The 20,830-nt window shown below is 46.5% G+C and overlaps 1 protein-coding gene across 6 annotated transcripts in view; it reads right to left on the reverse strand.

Moving 5' to 3' along the window:
* The window catches only part of WT1 (WT1 transcription factor), a 62,815-nt gene extending 42,000 nt beyond the window's left edge, over window positions 1-20,815 (reverse strand). For 3 of the 6 annotated variants that reach the window (XM_074276046.1, XM_074276044.1, XM_074276043.1), the window contains exons 1-3: window positions 19,848-20,707; window positions 11,857-11,979; window positions 10,706-10,808 (exon numbers count right to left, since the gene is read on the reverse strand). In XM_074276046.1, the coding sequence (XP_074132147.1) occupies window positions 10,706-10,808; window positions 11,857-11,979; window positions 19,848-20,283 (662 nt within the window). In that variant the 5' untranslated portion in view covers window positions 20,284-20,707. Of the gene's footprint in view, window positions 1-10,705; window positions 10,809-11,856; window positions 11,980-19,847 lie in introns of all 6 variants that reach the window. The other 3 variants (XM_074276047.1, XM_074276048.1, XM_074276045.1) reach the window with 3 other exon arrangements.
* Between the last annotated feature and the right edge of the window lie 15 nt (window positions 20,816-20,830).

Raw genomic sequence — 20,830 nt, forward strand, 5'->3', positions numbered from 1 at the left:
TTTCCTTCTACTCATTAAACATATTAAGGGACTTATTCAGGATCACACAGCTAGTAAGTATCTGAAGTCAAATTTGAACTCAGAAAAATATGTCTTTTCTGATTCTAGGCCCGGAACTCTATCCACTGTGCCATCTCACTTTACCCTGGGAGACAGGTATTATTATTACAGATGAGGAAACTGAGGCAGACCAAACTTAAATGATTTTGTTCAGGGTCACAAAGTTGGATATGAACCCAGATCTTTATGACTCCTGCTCCAGTGCCATCTAATTTCTCAATCATGTATAAGTGTATGATGTCTGTATTACATAAATACATATGTGTATTGTACACATGTTTACATATATATGTGTAAATATGTGTACATATTCATAGTGTGCTGCACAGGTTAAATTTAGGAACAAAAATTTGCTAAAAATACAATTTTAAGTATGCAGAAGAAGCTCATCCTAAAATGTGAATAAACAAAATAATAAATTTTTTAAAGGAAGCTTTAAAATAAAAGACTCAAGGTCACAAACTCCCCAAAATGTTTTCAAGTTCTTTTTCAGGTTAAAAACATTTATTTATTTTCTCTGTAAGAAATATTTGAAGTGGAGGGCAGCTGAGAGAGGGAAGAGGCTTCTATTCTACAACTGGGATTCATACGAGTTGGAGGCAAATGAAAGGAAGTCAGCCCTAAGCAACAAAAAAGAACATAAAAGGAAATCAGTAGTAGATCATTTGGTTGTTTTGGCCTACACCGCTGGGTGACCAAGTTCTTGACCTCCGCACAAAACTTTTTTTAAACAGCCATAATCCAGCCTGGAACTCCTCCATCCCCCCTCTTAAAATCCCAGCTTGATTCCCAGTAAATGTTGAACCTTGCCAGTGTTTACTACATTCAGTGAGCACAAGGTAGGAAAATCCCTTCCCTCTTGACAGGAGCCGTAACTGGTGGCTGTCTCTGTCATGCCGAAGAGATGCCCTATCTTGGATGTTAGGAGTCTCAGAATCGGGTCTTGGGAGCTGGAGAAGCAAGCTGGACTAAAGGGGCCATTTTCCCCAAGAGAAGGACAAATGAGATGTCAAAACTGGACAACTCATCCAGGATGGAAATCTCTGATCTTTCAAATGTCTGCTGTTATCACTCACTCTCATTTCTATTCCTCACACTTCACACTATCCAAGAGAGAGAGAGAGGGGGGGGGGGAGGGAGAGACAGAGAGACAGAGAGAGAGAGAGAGAGAAACAGAGACAGAGACAGAGAAACAGAGACAGAGAGAGAAACAGAGAGAGAGACAGAGAGAGAGAGACAGGGAGAGAAAGACAGAGACAGAGAGAGAGACAGAGAGAGAGAGATAGAGAGAGACAGAGAGATTGAGTGCTACATTGAAGAATTCTTTTATGACCAAAAGAGCAAGTCTCCAACTCAGGGACTTTCCCCCGCACACATTTCTTACCATGTTGCCTTGGAAGCTGACTCCTTAGAAATACCTCTAATCTTCCTTCTAGTCCCAAACTCACTTGTTTTTATGATCTCTCTCTCAAGTTACAGAACTTTTCACTCTTGCTTACTAGCTAGCCAAGAGTCACAGTCAGAGACTTAGCTTCTATTCGTAAACCAAAAGGCTGGAGAGGGAATAATTGTCACTGGATTTCATCCTTGCTGATCAAATCTGCCTTGAAGCACTGGACTGTAGTATGGTACTGTCTACTACCCTGGAGGACAAATCATGGTTTTTTTTATCCTGATGATCAGGGACAGCCACCTGTGATATCTATCTATATGAGATGCATCTTCTGGGCACTCTCTTGAAAAGTTGGGAGCAGAAAGAAGGAGGAGAGCTGTGAGACATTCCCCCCCACCCCCACCTCTAACACTGGCCTGGTTGCACAGTTATATGCTTACATTAGGGGACAAACCTACAACCTAGGTCACGCTTTTAGAACAGTCCGACCTGCCAAGTTCAGAACAAAACTGAAACTTTCTGACTAGCATCTCTGTATTCACTGCTAAATAATCTACATAAAATGAACTGTAAGAGGTACAAAACTTCATCACCTTTGACTCAGTGATCCAGCTACTAATGTACTCTAAATATATGTTTGTGTGTCTATTTAGGATACACAAGTACATATGTATATATTATATGTAAATATTATATTTATAATTATATGAATTTTAGGGTATATAAGTATTGTGGCATATATATGTATATGTATATATAGGTATGTGTATATGGTATGTATGTATTTAGGTACACATGTATATATATAAATATGTACATAGTATACTATTTTATATGTAAATATGTAAAATTTTATATTTTATTATGTATATATACATACACATATATTTTAGGGTATAAAAGCATGTGTTAGTATATATACAAACTATACATATCCATACCTGTATATATGTGTGTAAAGATACATATATACATACATATATATGTATGTATATATATGAAATATAGAGAGAATATAGTTCTGGGGCTGGATTCAGAAAAATCTGAGTTCAAATCTTGCCTCGGACACTAGCTGTGTATAAGCCTGGACCAATCATTTAACCTGTTTCCTCATCTATCAAAAAAATAGAGATAATTTTAATGCTTACCTCCCAGGGATGTTAACAAGATCAAATGAGGTTATATATATATAAAATGCCTTGAAAACGTTAATGAACATGATAGCTAATTTTTTAAAAGTACTCTATGGCTACCCAATAATACCTCTTCTCATATATATCTATATCTATATCTATAGATAGATAGATATAGATATAGATTTAGATATTTGTGTCTAAAGGTTGCTATGGGGTGGCGGTGGAAGGAAAGGAGCAGAAAAGAAAGATCCATGATAACTTTGTAAAAGGAATATCAAGTTGTACATAATAGATGCTCTGTCTTAGGTATAATCCTGTTTTGTTTTTTTTTTCAATTCCACTTTTGTCATGGAAATATTTATTTGATTTCTTACATTCAGAATTTTTTTCAAAATTCAAGAAAAATGAAAAGTTTCTTCTACTTGTCCATGCCCTATGTAGAATCATAAAAATATATAATTAAGCAAAAACACACACATTAACCATATGTGTCTCATCCCCAAACCTACCAAACCATCAGCTCTGCCAAGGGAGGAGGGGCATGTTTTACTAGCTGCCCTTTGATGGAATGGTCCCTTGAAGGCAGGGGACTATCTCACTTTTTTCTCTGTATTCCCCAGGACCTAGAACAGTTCCAGGTACAAAGAAGGTACCTAATAAATGCTTGTTAGCTGATTGACTAGTTGATTGTTTGCACTGGTCAGAGTTCTGATATCATTCAGTGTTGTTTTATGTGAGGTGATTCAGAGGAAGAAAAGCAGAATCAAAACACTATAATAAACAATGATTAACCAATTTGATAAATAATGTACCCAAGTATGTTAATAAAAATAATAATAGCAGAAAAATAAACTGAAAAAAAGAAAGATCAGAAAATGAAACAGGATGTTTTCCATATTATTTTGTTAAACTAAGGATAAGAGAAGAAGGATGGAGTAGTGGATGGAAGACCAATCTCAAATCTGGGCATTCAAGTAAGAAATTTAACCTCACAATTCCCCCAAGCAGTTCTCTTGAGCTGCTTTCTGCATAGGGGGATAAAATTTCTACCTCAAAGTTTCTGCACTGATAAAATTCCTAATCCAGAACAATAAAATCCACTGTCTCCTCAAAAAAAAAAGTTTGCATATCCTTTTTTAAAAATAACTTTATAAATATTTTGGAATTTTTGCAATGGTTTTTACATTTTTATTTACTCATTTGGACGTTTGGTTTTTGCTGATGGTTATTGGGTACAGAATAAAATGTTTCAATAAAATTAAATAATAACCAACAAAAACAAAAATCTATTGCTGAGATCACCAATTAACGAAATTACTAGTTGTGAATTAAACATAAAAGCCAGCAGTCATTTTTTTCTTTGAGTAGAGAGATAATTTGATATATTGGAAACATGGTGTAGTAAATGGAATACAAATTAAGAATTAGGAGGACCCCTCTCAGACCAGCAATGTGACCCTGAGTAAAAATCATTTAACTGGTCTGTGCTTCAGTTTTCCCTGTCTGTAAAAATGAAGAGGTTGAAGTCAATGGTCTTTAAGTTGACTTCCAGCTCCAAAGTCATGACCCTGTGCATCCTTGACTCTGGTCCCAACTCTACCACAAAGTCACTTAGAAAGTTACTTCCTCTCTGAGTCCAGTACCTTCCAACTCTGACATTCTATGTTCTATGATCCCTTTTAATGCTAACATTATGCCAAAAAAAAAAACTCAGACTCTCAAAATACCCATAAGAAGGAGGGGGGAAAGGGAGTATATAGGAGGTAGAAAGGATTCCATTTAAACTGGTCACTGATAAATAATGTGTTCATTGAAGTATCTGAAGGTAGGGCTTTCTCAGTGCTAAAGGGGGGATGACATAAGAAGTGGATCAGCTAACTTTTTCTGTAGCTGTCACCAGTCAATCTGTTAGGGTATATTGGGTGCCTACTGTGTTTGAATTCAAAGATAGAAGCCAAAACACGACTCCTGAACCCAGCAACAATCAAACAGAGGTGGAAGAAAGAGGATACAGAACAGGGACTTTAAATCTGGAGGGGACATGGGACTATGATTCAAACATAGGTTGGGAACATCATGATGATGATGATGATAATGATGATGATGATGATGATGATAACTAGAACTTAGAAAGGGCTTCAAAGTTGCAAAGCCTTTTACATATATCATTTCATTTTACTAGCATCTTTCCAAACACTCCAAGAGGATCAGCAATGGACAATGGAAACAAGCAGAATGGGTTACACCATTGTTTGGGCTATTGAAGAGAGGGGGAGGGCAGCGATGAAATATAGTGGATAGAGCACTGGGCCTGGAGTCAGGAAGTCCTGACTCAGATACTTCTTAGCTGTATGACTCTGGGTAAGTCATTTAACCTGCTATTTGCCTCAGTTTCCTTATCTGTGCAAATGAGCTGGAGAAGGAAATGGCAAACCATTCCAATATCTTTGCTAAGAAAACTTCAGAAGGGATGGAGAAGAGTCTGTCTCAACTGAAATTATTGAATAACAACAGATGAGGGAAGGAAGGAGTCACAGAAGGTTTTTAGGGGTGAGAGGTCTAGGAGAAAAGAGAGAAGCGGTAGATTTAGGTTTTGAGGCGGCTCCCAGGAAGAGAAGTGGAAACCAATGCTGCCAGACTCTCTTAATAATAAACAGACTTAAGGTGCTGAGAAAAGGGTAGCTTTAGGTCTAGGAGATGGGATGCCTGGCCCCCTCCATCCTAGGGCTATTCTTCTGAATAATTAGGGTGTATTCCACTTGGAAAGATTTGAAATCAGGGGGCTATCCTCATCGCTGTGCCAAGAAAACAGGAGGCTCTCCTTGTGGAGACTTTGTTTTTCAGATAGGAACTTGATACTCAGTATTTCTCACTGTGGGAGTTAACATGAAAAAGTTTTCAAAATGCAGTAATTAACCCTTAACTTTTTTATGTCATGGTTCCCTTTGGCAGCCTGGCAAATCTTACAGATCCCTTCTTCTTTATCCTTATGGATCCCTAATTCTTCAAGAAACTTGACTGAAGATGTTTCCCTACCCATAGCCTCACACTTGTCCCTCCCATATATGTCTGTCTTCAAACTTCTGTTTAATTTAATGTAAATTCTGAGACTCATTACTTGAGAAAGAAGAAGGGGGAAGAATGTCTGGGAAAACAAAGAGGGATTTTGAATTTCAACCAAGAATTTTCTTGAGGTGAAAATGCTACTCCACTTTTCAATCAATCAACAAACATTTACTAACCAGATAAATGTGACTAATAATGATGATAGTGGTAATGTTTAAATAACACAATTAGAATTGTTTTCAGCTGTAACTAGTGCCGTGGATAGAGTGCTGAAGCTAGAGTCAAGAAGATTCATCCTGACTTCAAAAGTGGCTTCAAATGCTTACTATGTGACCTGGACAAGTGACTTGCCCCTGTTTGCCTCAGTTTACTCACCAGTAAAATGAGCTGGAAAAGAAAATGACAAGTCCCACCCCCCAGTATCTTTGGAGTATATGGAGGATGGGATATTGTTGTTCAGTCATTTCAGTTATGCCCAACTCTTTGCAACCCTACTTGAGGTTTTCTTAGTAAAGATACTGGGATGGTTTGTCATTTCCTTCTCCAGTTCACTTTACAGGTGAGGAAATTGAGGCAAACCAGCTTAATGAACTGCTGAAAGTCATACTGTAAGCATCTGAAGCCAAATTTGAACTCAGGAAGATGAATCTTCCCAATTCCAGGCTTCCACTTTATCTACATTAACCTAGATGCCCCGTTATTTGTATACTCTCCCCTATTAAGGCTATTTTACAATTGTTTTTTTGAGGGAAGGGTCTAAATTTGGTCTATTGATTTCTCTCTACACTTATATTCCTCTATAGAAAAAACAAGACCTTTGATTGAAAGGCCTTTAAACTGGCTTTGTCCTTGTATTCCCAGGAACTAACACTCTGTCCCTTACCTGTGACACACACTAAGAATTTGATGTTTGTTTAATTGAATTAGGAGCAAGCTTTTTTAAAAATCAAAAGCCTTGGTTTTATGTTATGACTTCTTTGTGCCTCAGTTTCTTCAACTGTCAAATGATAGAATTGGACTCCACGAACCTGAAGGTGGATTTCAGCTCTAAAATCTATGATGGGGAGCTCCTCAGATTTTCACTGGACTCTGCCAACTTCCAAACGGTAACAACAAGAAGTCTGAGTCATTCGAAGGGAGGTGAACATGAATGATTTAAGGACATTTCAATTGCATTCAAGTACTTGAGCTCTAGGATTAGTCCTAAGGAGAAAGTCTCCTTTTTGAGGAGAGGGGTCTTTCATAAGCAGTGTTCACCAAAGGATTCTGGGAGGGGGAAGCAGCTCAATAGAATACAGTCCTTTCTATAAGGATTTTTTTCTTATTCCCGGCCCCAGAGCATTCCCAGCTGGTAAGGGCCGGCCCTTCGGAGAAATAGTAGCTACAAAAGGGGGAGGAGGGAGAAAGGAATATCTTAGCAGCTGTCTGGACCACTGATCCCTGAGAATTGCCTTGAACAGTCAAGTCTCTGGTTGCGAGCTTCGGACAGTAGCGTGACCCACGCTCCCTCCAACACACAAAGCAGACAGCCCTCGGGACACAGGCTGGCCTTGAGGGGATTTGGGGGAGAGGGATTGGTATCCTCCCTTCCTTCGGCTGAGGGCTCCTTAGCCAAGGCTTCCGCCCCCGGGGGCCTGGAAGCGGTTCCAACTCAAAACCCCAGGCACCTCCTAGATCACTTTAATTAAAAGGGATCTGGGCCTCTGAGAGGAAAGAGGAGGTGACCTCCCTCCCCCGGGGGTCCCAAGGGCTGGGAGGAGGGGAGGGAAGGGTGTGTGTGTTAGTGGGTCGCAGCAACACTTCCCAGAGGCTCGCCAGATTCCTCCAGCTCCCCCGAGCCCGATTTCCTGTTCCAATCCCTTCTCCTTCCCTGGAGTCCCCAGAGGCGCCCGGCTGTCCCCCTCCCGCCTCCTCCCTGGAGCTGGCTCCCACTCCCCCACCCGGGCTTTCGGCATCTCGCGCCTTCGAAGAAGGCAAGGGGATGCTCTCGGTGTGCCAGGAGGGCCGAGACTAGGTGGGGCGAGCGAACAAAGGCCAGGGCCCACGCCCAAGGCCCGGGCCGGCCGGAGAGGGGCTGTCGAAAGTGTGACCCTGGGCCTGGGCCGGGGGCTCCAGCCTGAGCTGGGCACCGGGCTAAGGGTGCTGCGGCCCGGGCCCACCCCCCTTCCCGGCAGCTGGCAAACTCCTGGCTCTGCCGCGCCCTCCGCGACCCCCCTACGCAGACACTCCAAGGACAGACCAGGCGGACCGCGGGATCGGGAGCCCCAGCTTTGCTCCGGTTCCCTTTGGGTCACCCAGAAGCCCGCGGGGCCGGGGCGCTCTCCGAGCTGCAGGAGCAGTAAAGGCAAAGGCCAGCTGCAGCAAGCCTCGGGGATGGAGAGGAGCGGAGCAGCGCGGCTGGGCGAGCGAGTCTCCCTGCGGAGACCTAACTAGGCGCGCTGCCCCGCGCGGCTTCTGGACCCACGAAAGGGAATAGATGGCAAACCCGAGACCGGGCCGCGTGTGGGCAAGAAACAGGAGATCCTCGCGGCCTTCGCAAAGAGCAGCCTTCGGTCCGCAGGATTCGGGCGGACCTCGCCCAGAGCCCCTCCTCCCCACCTGAGGTAGCAGAGGACCAGTCTCTGTCATTGCCCCCCGCCCCCACTCAATCTCTCCTGACAGGCCTTTTTCCTTCCTTCATTACCTCACTACCTCCTTTCCTTTGACGTCAGCCCTGCCCCCCTCCCGCTACCCGCGAAAAAGGAGAGGAGCTGGGTGGGGGTGGGGGATAATGGGAAGTATCAGGATTCCCCCCCCCCAGCGGGGGGAGGGGGACGATGAGGTAATGAGAGGCCAATGGAAAGCCGGAAAACGCTACGCGGCCGCTTCCCCTCTTCCTCCCAGCTTCCCCCACCCCATCCCATCCCCATTCCCACCTCCTCCCCTCCAGGCCCTGGCTGCGCCCGCTGTCTGCGCCCGAGTTACTAAGCAACCCTATCGGAGTCGCGGGCCTGAAGCCAAGTTCACCAAAAGTTGAAGAATAAATTTTGGGGAGGGGAGGTGGGGGGAGGGAGGTGCAGAGGAGGGAAGGAAAGCCGCTCTCCAAGCTCCCGAGAGCCGGACAAAGGGCCCGAGCTGGGGCTGCCTCCCTGCCACGGCGGCGGCTGCGAGGCAGACACGGCTAGCGGCCTGCGCGCCGTTCCGGCCCCCGGCCCGGTCTGGAGCGCTCTCCGGGCCGTGACCCTTCCAGGCGGCCCTTGGGGAGAGCGCGGCTGCGGCCCGAGACGCGCCTCGCCCACGGGGCCCGATGGCCAAAGGGCTTCCGAGGCTCCCGAAAGGGAAAGGAAGAGGCAGCCTCCCAGAAAGGTTAGAGCGCCCATCAGTCAGAGCGAAGGAACCCCGGAATCCAGCCTCGGGAAACTGAGGCCCAGAGAAACTGCGAATTCAAAGAACCCTCCTTTCCACCACACCCCGGGGCTCCGTAGAATCCTGCGGGAGCCACGCTCGGATGGAAGCACTCTCAGACCTCTGGGCTTTCCTGTCTGTTTGCTGCACGAGTCCCAGCAACTCAGTTTCCCCATTTGTCAAATGCGAATAATAACAATGCACTATCTTGTGTCCTGGACCCCTCGGGCCGTCTGGAGAACCCTATCTCAGAACCCCCTCTCAGAATTATATTTTTAATGTATAAAATCAATGTATGACAAAAGAAATTAACATTTCGGTGAGGGGGGAGGAAAAGGAGGAAGGAAAATTGGGGGCTCAAAAATCTTAAAAAGATGTAATCGCAAAAAAAATTTTTTTTAAATTACTAAGTAAAAAGAAAAGAAACTAATGAGATGGAAATATTTTTTTCTAACTTCACAGACCTCCTGGCTCTGTAGACTCCTGGTTAAAAATGCCAGCTTTATAGAAAATAAACTGTTACTAAAATAAGACACAGCTTTGTCTCTTCATCTCCCTCAATCAAATTGGTAATTAGTGAGTGTTTACGTTGAAAACCTGTTGCCTTTCCTCATCAGACCTGATTAAAAATAACAAGCTTACATTCATATCACGACTTTGATTTTGCAAAGCATTTTCCACATATTTATTATCTACTTGGAGACTCTCAAAAACCTGAGAGGGAGGTATATAGTTATTATTAGCCCCATTTTACTCTGAGGTTAAGGTGGGTCACACAGAATCGGATATCAAATCAGGCAGATTTTGCTAACTCCAAATCAAAAACTCTATTCACTGCACAATTCTGTTTCCCTATTACCGTCATCATTATCATCACCATTGTTATTGTGAGTGTGGGAATGGGGAGAGACCAGACCTGTGGTGTCCCTGGTATTGGGAACTCCCAGAGAGGAAACTTTCACTATTATGCCCATCAGCAATTTCTCTGCGACCCGCAGTCTGAGACAGTCGACTAGAGGCAGTGAAGGGATTAATTGATTTGCCCAGGGTCACATGACCTGTATGAGAAAGAATTGGAACCCAGGTCTTCCTGACTATAGGGATGCCCCCATATTATCATCAACATCACCATCACTGCCATAATCATCATCAAGATTGTCTCATCTTTGTTATCCTTCTCAAAAACTGGAGAAAACGATGATTATTGTTATTGTGATTCATGTTTAGACTGACATTGACATATGTATTGTCCTTGTTAGTGTGTAAAACAATTCCAAAATGGAAATGCTAAGACAAAAGTAGAGGTCCTGAATTTAGGAGTAAGGAGCAAGGTGAGCTTTCCTTGACCAGAGCCTGACCAAGCTCCTCTCTGTCTGGGAGTTTCAGGCATGTGGTTAAGGCAAACCTCGATAGGCTGAATCTTCCTCCGGGTATCTCCTTCCTGTTCCCTCCTTTCTCTGGGGGTCTGCACTGGGAGAGGCAATGAACCGTCCTTAAGCTCCCAGCATTTCCCACAAGAAACTGCCACTCCGTTGCTATTTACAGAGAGGCGTCGAGTTGGATCCCAGGACCCAGGACAGCGCGCAGGTCCCTCTTTCGCGGAAGGATACAGCTTCTAAGACGAGATGGGGGACAGGATCGGAAGGACGAGGAGGGGAGTTTTTACCTGTTGTAGGGAGTCCGGAGCAGCAGGGCCTGGCTGCCGGTGCAGCTGTCGGTGGGCGTGTGACATCCATAGACCGGGGGAGGCACGGAATATTGCTGCTCGCCTGTGGAAGGGAGAGGTGGGAGAGGGGACAGTCACGATTTTTTGTGGAGTGGGCAGAATCCGAACAAAGTCTTACCTGTCCCCTAGGCAAGGCTTGAAAATTGTCCTGGTTCCCCCGGGTTAGAACATTGCTCTTCTCCCTTCCCATCCCCCATCCCCTTTTCAACACGGTATTTCCGACCACTGGAGGCTTCAAGCCTTCAATGGCTCGTGGTTTGATTTAATACAAAAGAAGCACCTGCCTGTTGTGGATTAAAGAAGGGGGCGGTGGTTGCGGAGGGAAACAACCCTGGCATTTAAATTATTTATTCTTTTAAATGTATTCAAAATATCCCCCCAAAATTAGTATTTTGTCAAGTGGATATTCCTCCCCACAAGCATATTTGAACCATTCCATCCCTTACTAGAAGGTTCTTCATAACTTTGTTGGGTGGGAGTTTGGAAAGGGAGTGGAACCTGTCATTGCATCAGCTTAGGGAACTCCCGGTTTGGAACTTGCCTTCACCAAAGGGATCACTTAATGCGTTTAAGGTTTTAATGTATTCCCTGGAAGACTGAGAGCTTAAATGAATAGCCCATGGTCAGTATCAGAGATAGTACTGAACCCAAATCAACCTGACTCTAAAGCTAAAAGCTCCATCCAGTTCTCCTTGCTGTGGCTTTCCCCTTTTCCTCCCCTCAAATAAAAATACCTGAAGCTTCTCCAAATTTAGCTAGGTTGGTGCAAACCCCATACTTTAAGCTCTTATAAACAAGCGATTTTCAAATGTAGACCTTGACTGTGACTTTCTAGCATCCCACCTATCTTGATCTATGGCTGGTCCCGGCTCTGGAGGTAAGGTAGCAGGATGGTATGGGAGGTGAATCAAAATCATCTTTTGCTTTCCTCCCCAATCCATGGAGCTGAAAGCAGGCACCCTGTTGTCAGGAAAAGGGACTCCATGGCCTCTTTCTGCACCCATTCCATTACCCTTCCTTAAGTCACGATGGCCTGCATCCAGACTGGGTTGAGTGATGGTAGGCCCATATTTTTTTCTCTTCATTCTTACCTAAAGAGCCTTGCTGACCAATAGGATCCTCGTGTTTGAAGGAGTGATTGGGAAACTGCGCTGCATGGTGCGAGGGCGTGTGTCCGTAGCTAGGTGTCCCGTCAAAAGTGACCGTGCTGTATCCTGGGAGCAGCAAGAAGAAGCACAGGGATCAGTGGGGCCAGCTTCCCTTAGAAGGTTCCATCCTAGGGCTAGAGGCTCTCGGAATTCTTCCCCCTCCCCAGCCCCGTGGTAGTGGATGAGGATACGCCCTTTGTATACACACACACACACACACACACACACACACACACACACACACACACACACATACACACACGGTAAAACAATTAAAAACCATACCATTTTACCCTATTACTATCTATTAAGTAGCATGGGATGTGGGGTTGAGATATGGGAGAGCAAAAAAAAAGAAAAAGGGAAGGGAAAAAAGAAAGGAGGAAAGGAGGGAGGGAAGAAGAAAGGAGATGGCTAGAGTCCCTCCGCCATTCAAAAAGCTGCTCCTCAACTTTTTTCTAACTGATTGACATCCAGGTCCCCAGGGTTAAAAAGCCTCCACCGAAATACTACTTTCCCCTTCTGGAGAAAGTTGCTCTCCTCCCCAAAATCAAACAGCCAGTTCATTCCCGGGACCAAGCAGATTCAGAAAGTGAAATGAATTCGCTCCGGTGACCCCTTAGTGACATCAAACCGTAAATCTGCAGCCCGGGCACCAACTTTCATTAGTGACTTGGAGCCAGTGAAACAAGCCCGAATTTTTTTAATGTAATTACCGAGTAAATGTTATCAGTCGGCTGCTTCTCGGTTCATCACAGTTTACACCCGGATCCCCCAAGTTAGCTACTATAGAAGGGGTGTTTTGGCTTCGAGCCCTCCTCGGTGAGCCTGCCTCTGCTTTGGACTCCCTTTTCCTTCGTTCCCAGCCCAGGAGACCAGAACACCAACTTTGCTCCCCATCATCTTCCCCAGGTGTTTTGTATAAACCCCCCAGCCAGTCAAACGGCCTCCTGACCTTGGGGTTCCCATGGATTAAATGGGGAGAATGATACTCATCTCTACACCCCCCATAGAGTAGTTGAGAGATAAAATTTGACACAAATTCAACTCTTGATAAAAGAAAGGCCCCCTTACTGAATTGGTTTGGATTTGCTTACTCCTTAGATATTATGTGGCATGGAGAAATGAACACTTTTATTGCATGGATTTATAAACTTTGAGCTGAAAAGAAAGGACCTTAGAAGCCACCGAATCCAATTTCCTCATTTTACAAATAAGAAAACTGAGTCCCAGAAAAGGTAAATGTCTTGCTTAAAACCCTAAGTCACCTAATTCCAGATCTGGCATCCTCTGTTGTCCTATGCCATTTCTATTTTTACTACTTGTTTTTTCCACCTAAAAACCAAGAGCAATTGTTGCTTGTCCTCTTCCTCTCTGCTGGGAGGTGGGAACTGCAGAAAGAGGTTTGGATTGTTGGTGGGAATGGGAGTGTGTGTGTGTGTGTGTGTGTGTGTGTGTGTGTGTGTGTTGGCATTGTGGGCACAGTGAGTGGGAGAATATCTGAGACAATAGGAGAATCCACCCCGAGTTCCTGGATCTGGGAGGGGTGTGGAGAAGGGAGGGAGAGAAGGCATTCTTCCAAGGTTGTTGGAACTCAGGGCTCTGGTTCATCCCACCTCTATCCCCTCCCCTGTGTGTCTCTTGCTTTGTATCTGGGTCGAAGGAAAGGGGGGGGGGGGTTCTGATAGATGGGGAGGGGGAAAGAACAAGGAGTGATTACTACAAAGAATGGAGATGTAATGTGGAATTTTTCACTGCAGATATAAGGAACAAGGTGCAAATGCAAGTCCTGTTACAACTGAATGTATGAACTTCGGAGGACACTTCTATGGACCCCGATTTTGCAGTCTGTAAAATGAGGAGACTGGAGGAGTTAATCTTAAAGGTCCTTTTCCACTCCAAAATCCTCTCAGTACTGAAATTTAATACGGTGTCCTTTATAGGGGCAGAGCATTGGTTTAATCAGGGTACCAAAGAAATTCATTGAGTCCAGAATAACTCTAATTCTCATTCCTGTAGCTATTTACAAAGCTTTTTCCTTATGATATTGTGAGGTAAGGAGCGAGAAGGGAGAAATGTCCTAGCTAAAGCTCACAGCTAGTAATTCAAAGGCTTTTTGAACCTTTGCCTCCTAAGGCAACTCCATGTCTAGGAATCTTCCTTCTACCTCTCAAAAAAAGGAAAAGCAACAAACTAGCGCATTTAACTCACCTGGAAGACCCTTTGGTGCCTCCCTAGACCCATTTTCTAAGCTCCTGTACTAACCCTAGCAACACACCCCACAGGACGTTTTTCAGAGATTCAGGGTCTCCCTGAAGCTACAGCACCCTACCCTGGAAGCTCCAGCTAGCCTCCTAGGACAGCTAGATTTTTACTTGAGCCACAGGTCTGAGAACTGAGTCCCCCCCCACCTCTAGTAAGCAAAGAGAACCCCAAGTTCTGCCTCAAATATCCAAATCACAGTTGTAATGTTCAGGGTACTCAAAGGACTGGATTAGATAATCTGCAATGAGTTCTATAGGGCAGGCTACCACGATGCTAGGAGATGAACAAGGACCCAAGACCAGTCCCTATATGGGTCCTCAATAAACCATCCTGATGACCTTAAGTAATTTTTTTTTGAATCTCCATGTCCTTCTCTATAAAATGGAGTAGCTAGATATGCTAAATGAACACCTTAATCCAAATGAGATAAATCAAGGTGCTTTGCAAAGGTGTTCTGTGATTAGCAATAATCACTGCTTATTTTATCACAATGACCTGGCCAGTTAAAGACACAAATTCACAATTTCCAAACAAAATTTGGCCATCACCAGCCAGGGATTTTAGGAAAGAGGAGAGCTTTGAACTCTTCTTATTCTGCATTTCCCCCCTTTTTTTAAGAACGGAGAACAAGATGGCCTTCTCATCGCACCCTATGGCCATTCCCTCATCCCTGAACTCCAAAGACATTTTACCCACTGGCTCGAGTATTCTGGACAGATCCCCGACATGTATCATTCAGCTTGCCCTCCAGCCCCTGCCGAGACTGGACAGAATTAGCTCCTGCACCTCAATGTGGAGCACCCTTCCCTGTGCACGTCTCACTTTTCACGGCATCACCTATTTATGGAGGTTGTGCCCAGAGGCCTCTGGCCCTGAAGGGGACCAAAAACCTGGAGGACCCGCAGGAAAAAGTTTCTTTCCCTGCCTCCTTCAGCCTTCCAAAACATCATACGAGCCTTTAGTCATCGATCCGAATCAGATGATTCTGGTAGTGTCCATCCCCATCATCTCAACCATCAGCACCCCACTATCCTGAGTGTCCCCGGCCCCATATATACTCTCTGCTGGTGCCTGTCTCAGAGCCCCCCTCCCTAAAAAAGATAAGGGAGATTCCATTTTGAAGATGTCTGGAGCTAAGGAGGTTTGTTGAAATTAAGAGCTTATCAGAAATGGGGCTGATTAAATGTCGAAGCCCTTCTGCTTGCTGCAGCAGCAATCTTTCAGCTGGGGGGGGGGACAGAGAACTGAATAACAGCTGGAAGGGAACGGGAGGTTGCTTCGCAGGGAATGGGCAAAGCTTCTGTTTTCCAGCTCTTGGCGAGAGAGGGAGGCACTGGCGGGCCAAGGTAACGTCTTTCCCACGGTCAGCCTGGGCCTCCAAGCTGAGAGCAGCCTTGACTGCCTTTGTGAGAAGTGGATTTTAACTCACTTCCCCTCCTACTGCTGAAAGGGGGGGTCAGCTCTGGTCCCAAGGATCCCCTCTTCAAGGGAGCCCCGAGCTTAAAGGGGAGATGGGATTATCATTGTGGTGGGCAGGGGAAGGGGGAGAGCAAGGGATAGTGCTAATAAACAGGTGATGAACAAGAAAATCGGTGAGAGTGGTTTCCATTTGGATAGTGCTTAGTGCTCTAATAAGCATGTTCTTCACAACCCTGTGAGGTCAGTGAGGAAGCTAGCCATACACCTAGAGGAAGACTGTATCTCCTGGGATCTGAGCTTCCTCTGTGGAATGAGGGTGTTGGGCTAGATTAAAAACTTAATTCCCTAGAAATTCTACAATGCTGTGATTCATACTTTAATAGTTTTACAGATGAGGAAACTGAGGTACAAAGCTTACAAAGTTAGTAAGTGGTAGATGTGGTCCTGGAATCTGACATTTCACACTCCAAAGCTACTTCCTCTGTACCCTAGCCAGCTCTCCAGAAAGAAAGAAAAAAAAAAAAAAAGGCATCTTTCTCCATGGAAAGCTTGAAGTTTTGTGAAATAAAAAATAAGGAAAAAGACAACATAAATCTTTTCCCTGCAACCGGATGGTACACAGACCTGCTTTTGTGGCCTTGAGGAAGGGCAGGGAACTTTGGGTGTCCTCCCAACAGTCAAGCAGAAATGAGTCGCTCCCAGACTTCCACAAAAGTTCTTCCTTCCCTCGGAGGCCTTCACCCTACCCCTCTACCCTAAGGGAAATGGGTTCTGACATCCTGGGGTAGTGTCCCAGATGCAAGAGCTTCTGAAGGGAGCTCAGTCAGTTCTGAATTGAATCTCTCAGGATGGGAAGGAAAACACAAATTTTTGCAGAGATTTGGGCCTTTCTCACTTCTCTTGGGATAAAACCACAATGCTCTGGTAGGGGACAGAAGGAAGTGTGAGCCATGCCCTGGAGTAAAAGAGCAATTTCCCTTCTCCTTCCCTGCTGGATTTAAGCACCCAATCATTTGGGTCTGGGACGCAGGGCCAGAGCTGACCCATTTTGTCCAAAAAGTTTTTTTACACTCGTTTGAAGAGGGAACTAGGACTTCTTCAATCCCAGCTCTTTCTCTTAAACAGTGCCAAGGCGTCAAGTGGCTCAGAAAAAAGCTAGGAGATCTGAGAAGGCCCCGTTATCTTGTCCTAGGTTTCTCAAGGGATATTACAAAGTATATTACCTGTCAAGAGGACAGATACCCAATATTCTCCATTGCCAGATGCCTAAGTAGATAGCAAATCCTGAAATTTGTCTCTCCTCTTTCACCCAGATCTTTAATCTTCAACCCCACTTTCTCATCTATTACCTGAAATAAAACTGAAATGGCCTCTGTCTCTGTTAGGGAGGGAAGAGAAGGGGGGGGGGGGTTAGCTCATCCTGGTGTAAAATGTCTGTTCAGGGATTTAATTAGACATAAAATAGTGGCTAGGATGGAGTCCCTCCAAAAGATATTTTTCTTACTTCTTTTCTTCTTTTCTTCCTTCCCCCCTCTCTCTTTCTCTCTCTGCCTCTGTCTCTCCTCTCTCTCTCTCTCTCTCTCTCTCTCTCTCTCTCTCTCTCTCTCTCTCTCTCTCTCTCTCTCTCTCTCTCTCTCTCTCTCTCTCTCTCTCTCTCCCCCATTATGCAAGAAAATAAAATTCTTGCCAGTTCTTCCCTGGCCTCCTAGTTTATGAAAACTGCTTAGTCCAGAGCAACAAACTGGCTGAAACTCTCAGGTAATCAAAGAAGGTGTCTGCCTTTGGCCTCCTGACCCCACACACCTGGACTTCTGGGCCCTTCCCGAATTATGTGGGACTTAGGGACTAAGTCTATGAACTGAGCAAGAGCTAGAGAATTGTGCCAGACTAAGGTGGGGTTCTTTCAATTGTAGGAAAACAGCAAATGCCTATCCCTACTAGACTCCTGAATGAAGTCTCAACCTTGAGCAGAACAAGGTTTTCCCTTCTTCATAGGATTCCCATCTGGAAGGATTTCGATCATTAGAGATCATCCATTGAAAGGACTCCTAACCTTTTTTGTGTCCTGGACCTCTCTGGCAGTCTGGGGAAATCTTTAAAATCCTTCTCAGAATAACATTGATAAATGCATAAAATAAAATACATCACCAAGGAAGCCAGTTTTATGGAAATAATTATCAAAATATTTCTTAAAACAAGTTTATGGACCTTAAGTTAAGAAGTCCTGATTTTACAAATGAGTAAGCTGAGGCACTAAGGTGAACTGTTTTATACAAGGATACACAGCTAATAAACAAGAAGAGCTTGTAAAAACTCTAACTGGGAGTTTTTGCTCTAAGTGTAGTATTCTTTCCATTCTTCTCCTACCTGATGTGGGAAAAGGCCCTAACTTGGCTTGGTAAGGAGGACAAAAAAGGGACTTCCAGACTAGGGAGGTCCCCCATGATTTCTGGCCTTCCCCATGAAAAGAGAGCCACTTTTAGATTGTCCACAGAGGACCCCTAGATCTCTATCCGTATGGCCACTTCCAAGAAACAAGTCGGGGATGAGGAAGGAAGAAATAAGCAACTTGTGTGCTCAGAAGCTGAATCAAGTTTCAGTTTCTCTGAAGGCCTGAGTAGTGGGGGGGGGGGGGTTCGGGAGTGCAGAATTCCCCCACTTATGGTTCATCGAGGCTTCAGAGCCGAAACTAAAAGTCAGCGCCCTGCTAAGTGAGTCGAGGTAGTTTGGAAGAGGACGCTGAATTTAGTTAGTCCTTAAAATCCGCCCCAGAATATATTCCCACCAGTTCGGTAATTCTAGAAATAACGAAATCCCCAAACCAGGTGGGATTTCCGAGCCTGGAAAGACAGACTCACACAACTTCTTTTGTACAGAATTCCCCAGGACAACAATCCAACCCGGTCAGTTTTCCCTTTTGGATTACCATGACATTTGCAAAGGAATCATTCTCAAATAGAGGTGACGGAGGATGCTATCTTAACTTCGAGGTACCTAAATTCGTCCCTCTATTAACAAAAAGATGCAGACCCACGAAATCAGCCTCAGGTTCCCTTTTCTGTCCTCTTCCCTCCCACAAGCAGTTTTCGATAACGTCGTGAAGCATCCTCCCTTTGAATTCCATTTGGGAAATAAATATTTCCTTCCAACGAGGCCTTAAGAAATCACTTAACCCCTCTGGCCTTAGTTTCCTATTCTGTAAAATGAAAAAGTGGGACCAAGAGAACTTCTAAGTTCCTTTCCAGCTCTAAAATTCGGTTCCCTCCCCAAGGTTGGCGGGCTTAAACGAGTACTGGGTCTACTGCACCGCCGGCTGTTTTCAGAGATCGGGTAAAACTTTCAGAGCCTTTTCTATCCGGTGCAACCCTGTTATAACATGGTTTTTAATCACACAGATTTGGATAATATTGTCACCAATCGGAACTTGACTACTTTTTATATTAAGGATACCCAGGAACCTTTCATTTGTCTCCTTCATCCCTCAAAATCGTGCTTAGAAACTGATAGTCGTTAGAAAAGGGACGTACCCCGAAACGGTCAAAATAAAGACCGAGAGAAATCCGAAATCAACAAGCGGGCTACATTTCAGTTTGTGAGCGCAGCCCGAGCCGCCGAACGCACTCCGAACGCAGCTCTTGGGCTCTCCGGACCCTCGCCCGAGCTCGGATAAGAAGACACTGGGGGGAAGACTCTGATTTGGGGCTCGATGGTGGAAAATTAAATCCCTTAACACTAGCGGATATCTCTGCCTACCGGGCACCTTCCCCGGCCCAGCTTCCCTCCTGCCCCCCTCGTTTCTCCCTAGCTGTACAGGATGCCTCATTAGCCCAGAAGTTGGTCCCTCCCGGCTCCTGCGAAGAGTTTAGAAATATCCCCCGATCGGGCCTGGATCAGGGGAAAGAAAGCAAGCGGGGAGGAAGTCTTTCTACAGGCCCCGGGCTCCCTGTCCCAGGCTTTTTAGGCATGAAAGCCCTTGGCCCAAGGACCTCAGCCTTTCCTTTCCCGGAAGGCAGTGGGTGAGGGCCGGGGGGGACCTTGGGGGACAACGCTGCTGTCCCCCACCTTCCCGATCCCCAGGGAGCGTCCCATTCCAGATAAGGCCCATCCATTTCAGGAAGCCAGATCCCGAAACGAGCGCAAGCGAAGCAAGCAGAAGGGAGAGCCAGAAGCGAGCGACAATTGTCCGGGCTGCCCCGGTTCGGGAACGGGGTGGCGCTGCCCTCTCCCGAGGCGCAGCCCCTGGTGCTTACCCTGGTTCCGGATAGCCGGCTGGCTCTCTAGGCAGCTGGGCAGGTAGGGAGCGTTGGGAAACATCCTGGCCTGGCCCGAGGGCGGTTGGCTGGGCGGAGGCGGACCGAAGGGGCCATAGCGACAGGCTCCCGCCGTACCGGTGAATTGGCCGGAAAAGTGGACCGTGAAGGCGCTCAGGCACTGCTCCTCGTGCGGTTCGGCGCCGCCCCAGCTCGGCTCCTGCTTGATGAAGGAGTGAGGCGGCGGAGGCGGCGGCGGGGCCGGCGGGGGCGCGGGGGCGCTCAAGGAGCCGTAGGCAGAGGCGCCCGGGGGCGCAAAGTCCAGCACCGGGGCCCACTGCGCCGCGCCACTCACGGGCAGGGCGCAGCCGCCGCCGCCGCCCAGAGAGGGCACTGCGGGCAGCAGCGCGTTCAGATCCCGCACGTCGGAGCCCATGGACTGCTCCCCGCTGGCCGACCCCCGGCTCCGCCGGCCCTGAAGGCGCTCGCCTCCCTGCCCGACTGAAGCGAACTTGCTCCAGGTGCCCCCCGGGGCCCTCGCTCCCGCTGGCTCGGGCTGCTGCAGGCACCAAGGCCCGGGGCGAAGCGCTCGGGGAGACGCCGGCTCGGGGGCACACGTGGAAGCCGGCTCCGGCGGCAGTAGGAAGTCCAGGGTCGCGGCGGGAAGGAGGCGGAGGCACCAACAGCGGGGCCCCGGCTCATGGGCTGCAGGCCGGGGTGGATGAGTTGGGGAGGTGGGTGGGTGGGTGGGTGGATGAGTGGGCGAGTGGGAGGACAGTGAGGAGGAAAGGAGGGAGCCGATCGTCCTGCTGGAGAGAGCCCCCTGGGTGTGGACTCTGCCTTGAACTCCTTACCCCGGCCGCCTGGCTGCCCCCGGCTTCCCAAAGCTCAAATAAGAGGGGCTGGCGGCGGGGGAGGAGGAGGAGCTAGGACATCCAGCTGCTCCATTCACACCGCAGCCCAGGTCCCACCAGGCAGCGGGC

The sequence above is a fragment of the Sminthopsis crassicaudata genome, chromosome 6 (assembly GCF_048593235.1).
Source record: "Sminthopsis crassicaudata isolate SCR6 chromosome 6, ASM4859323v1, whole genome shotgun sequence".
Lineage (NCBI taxonomy): Eukaryota > Metazoa > Chordata > Mammalia > Dasyuromorphia > Dasyuridae > Sminthopsis > Sminthopsis crassicaudata.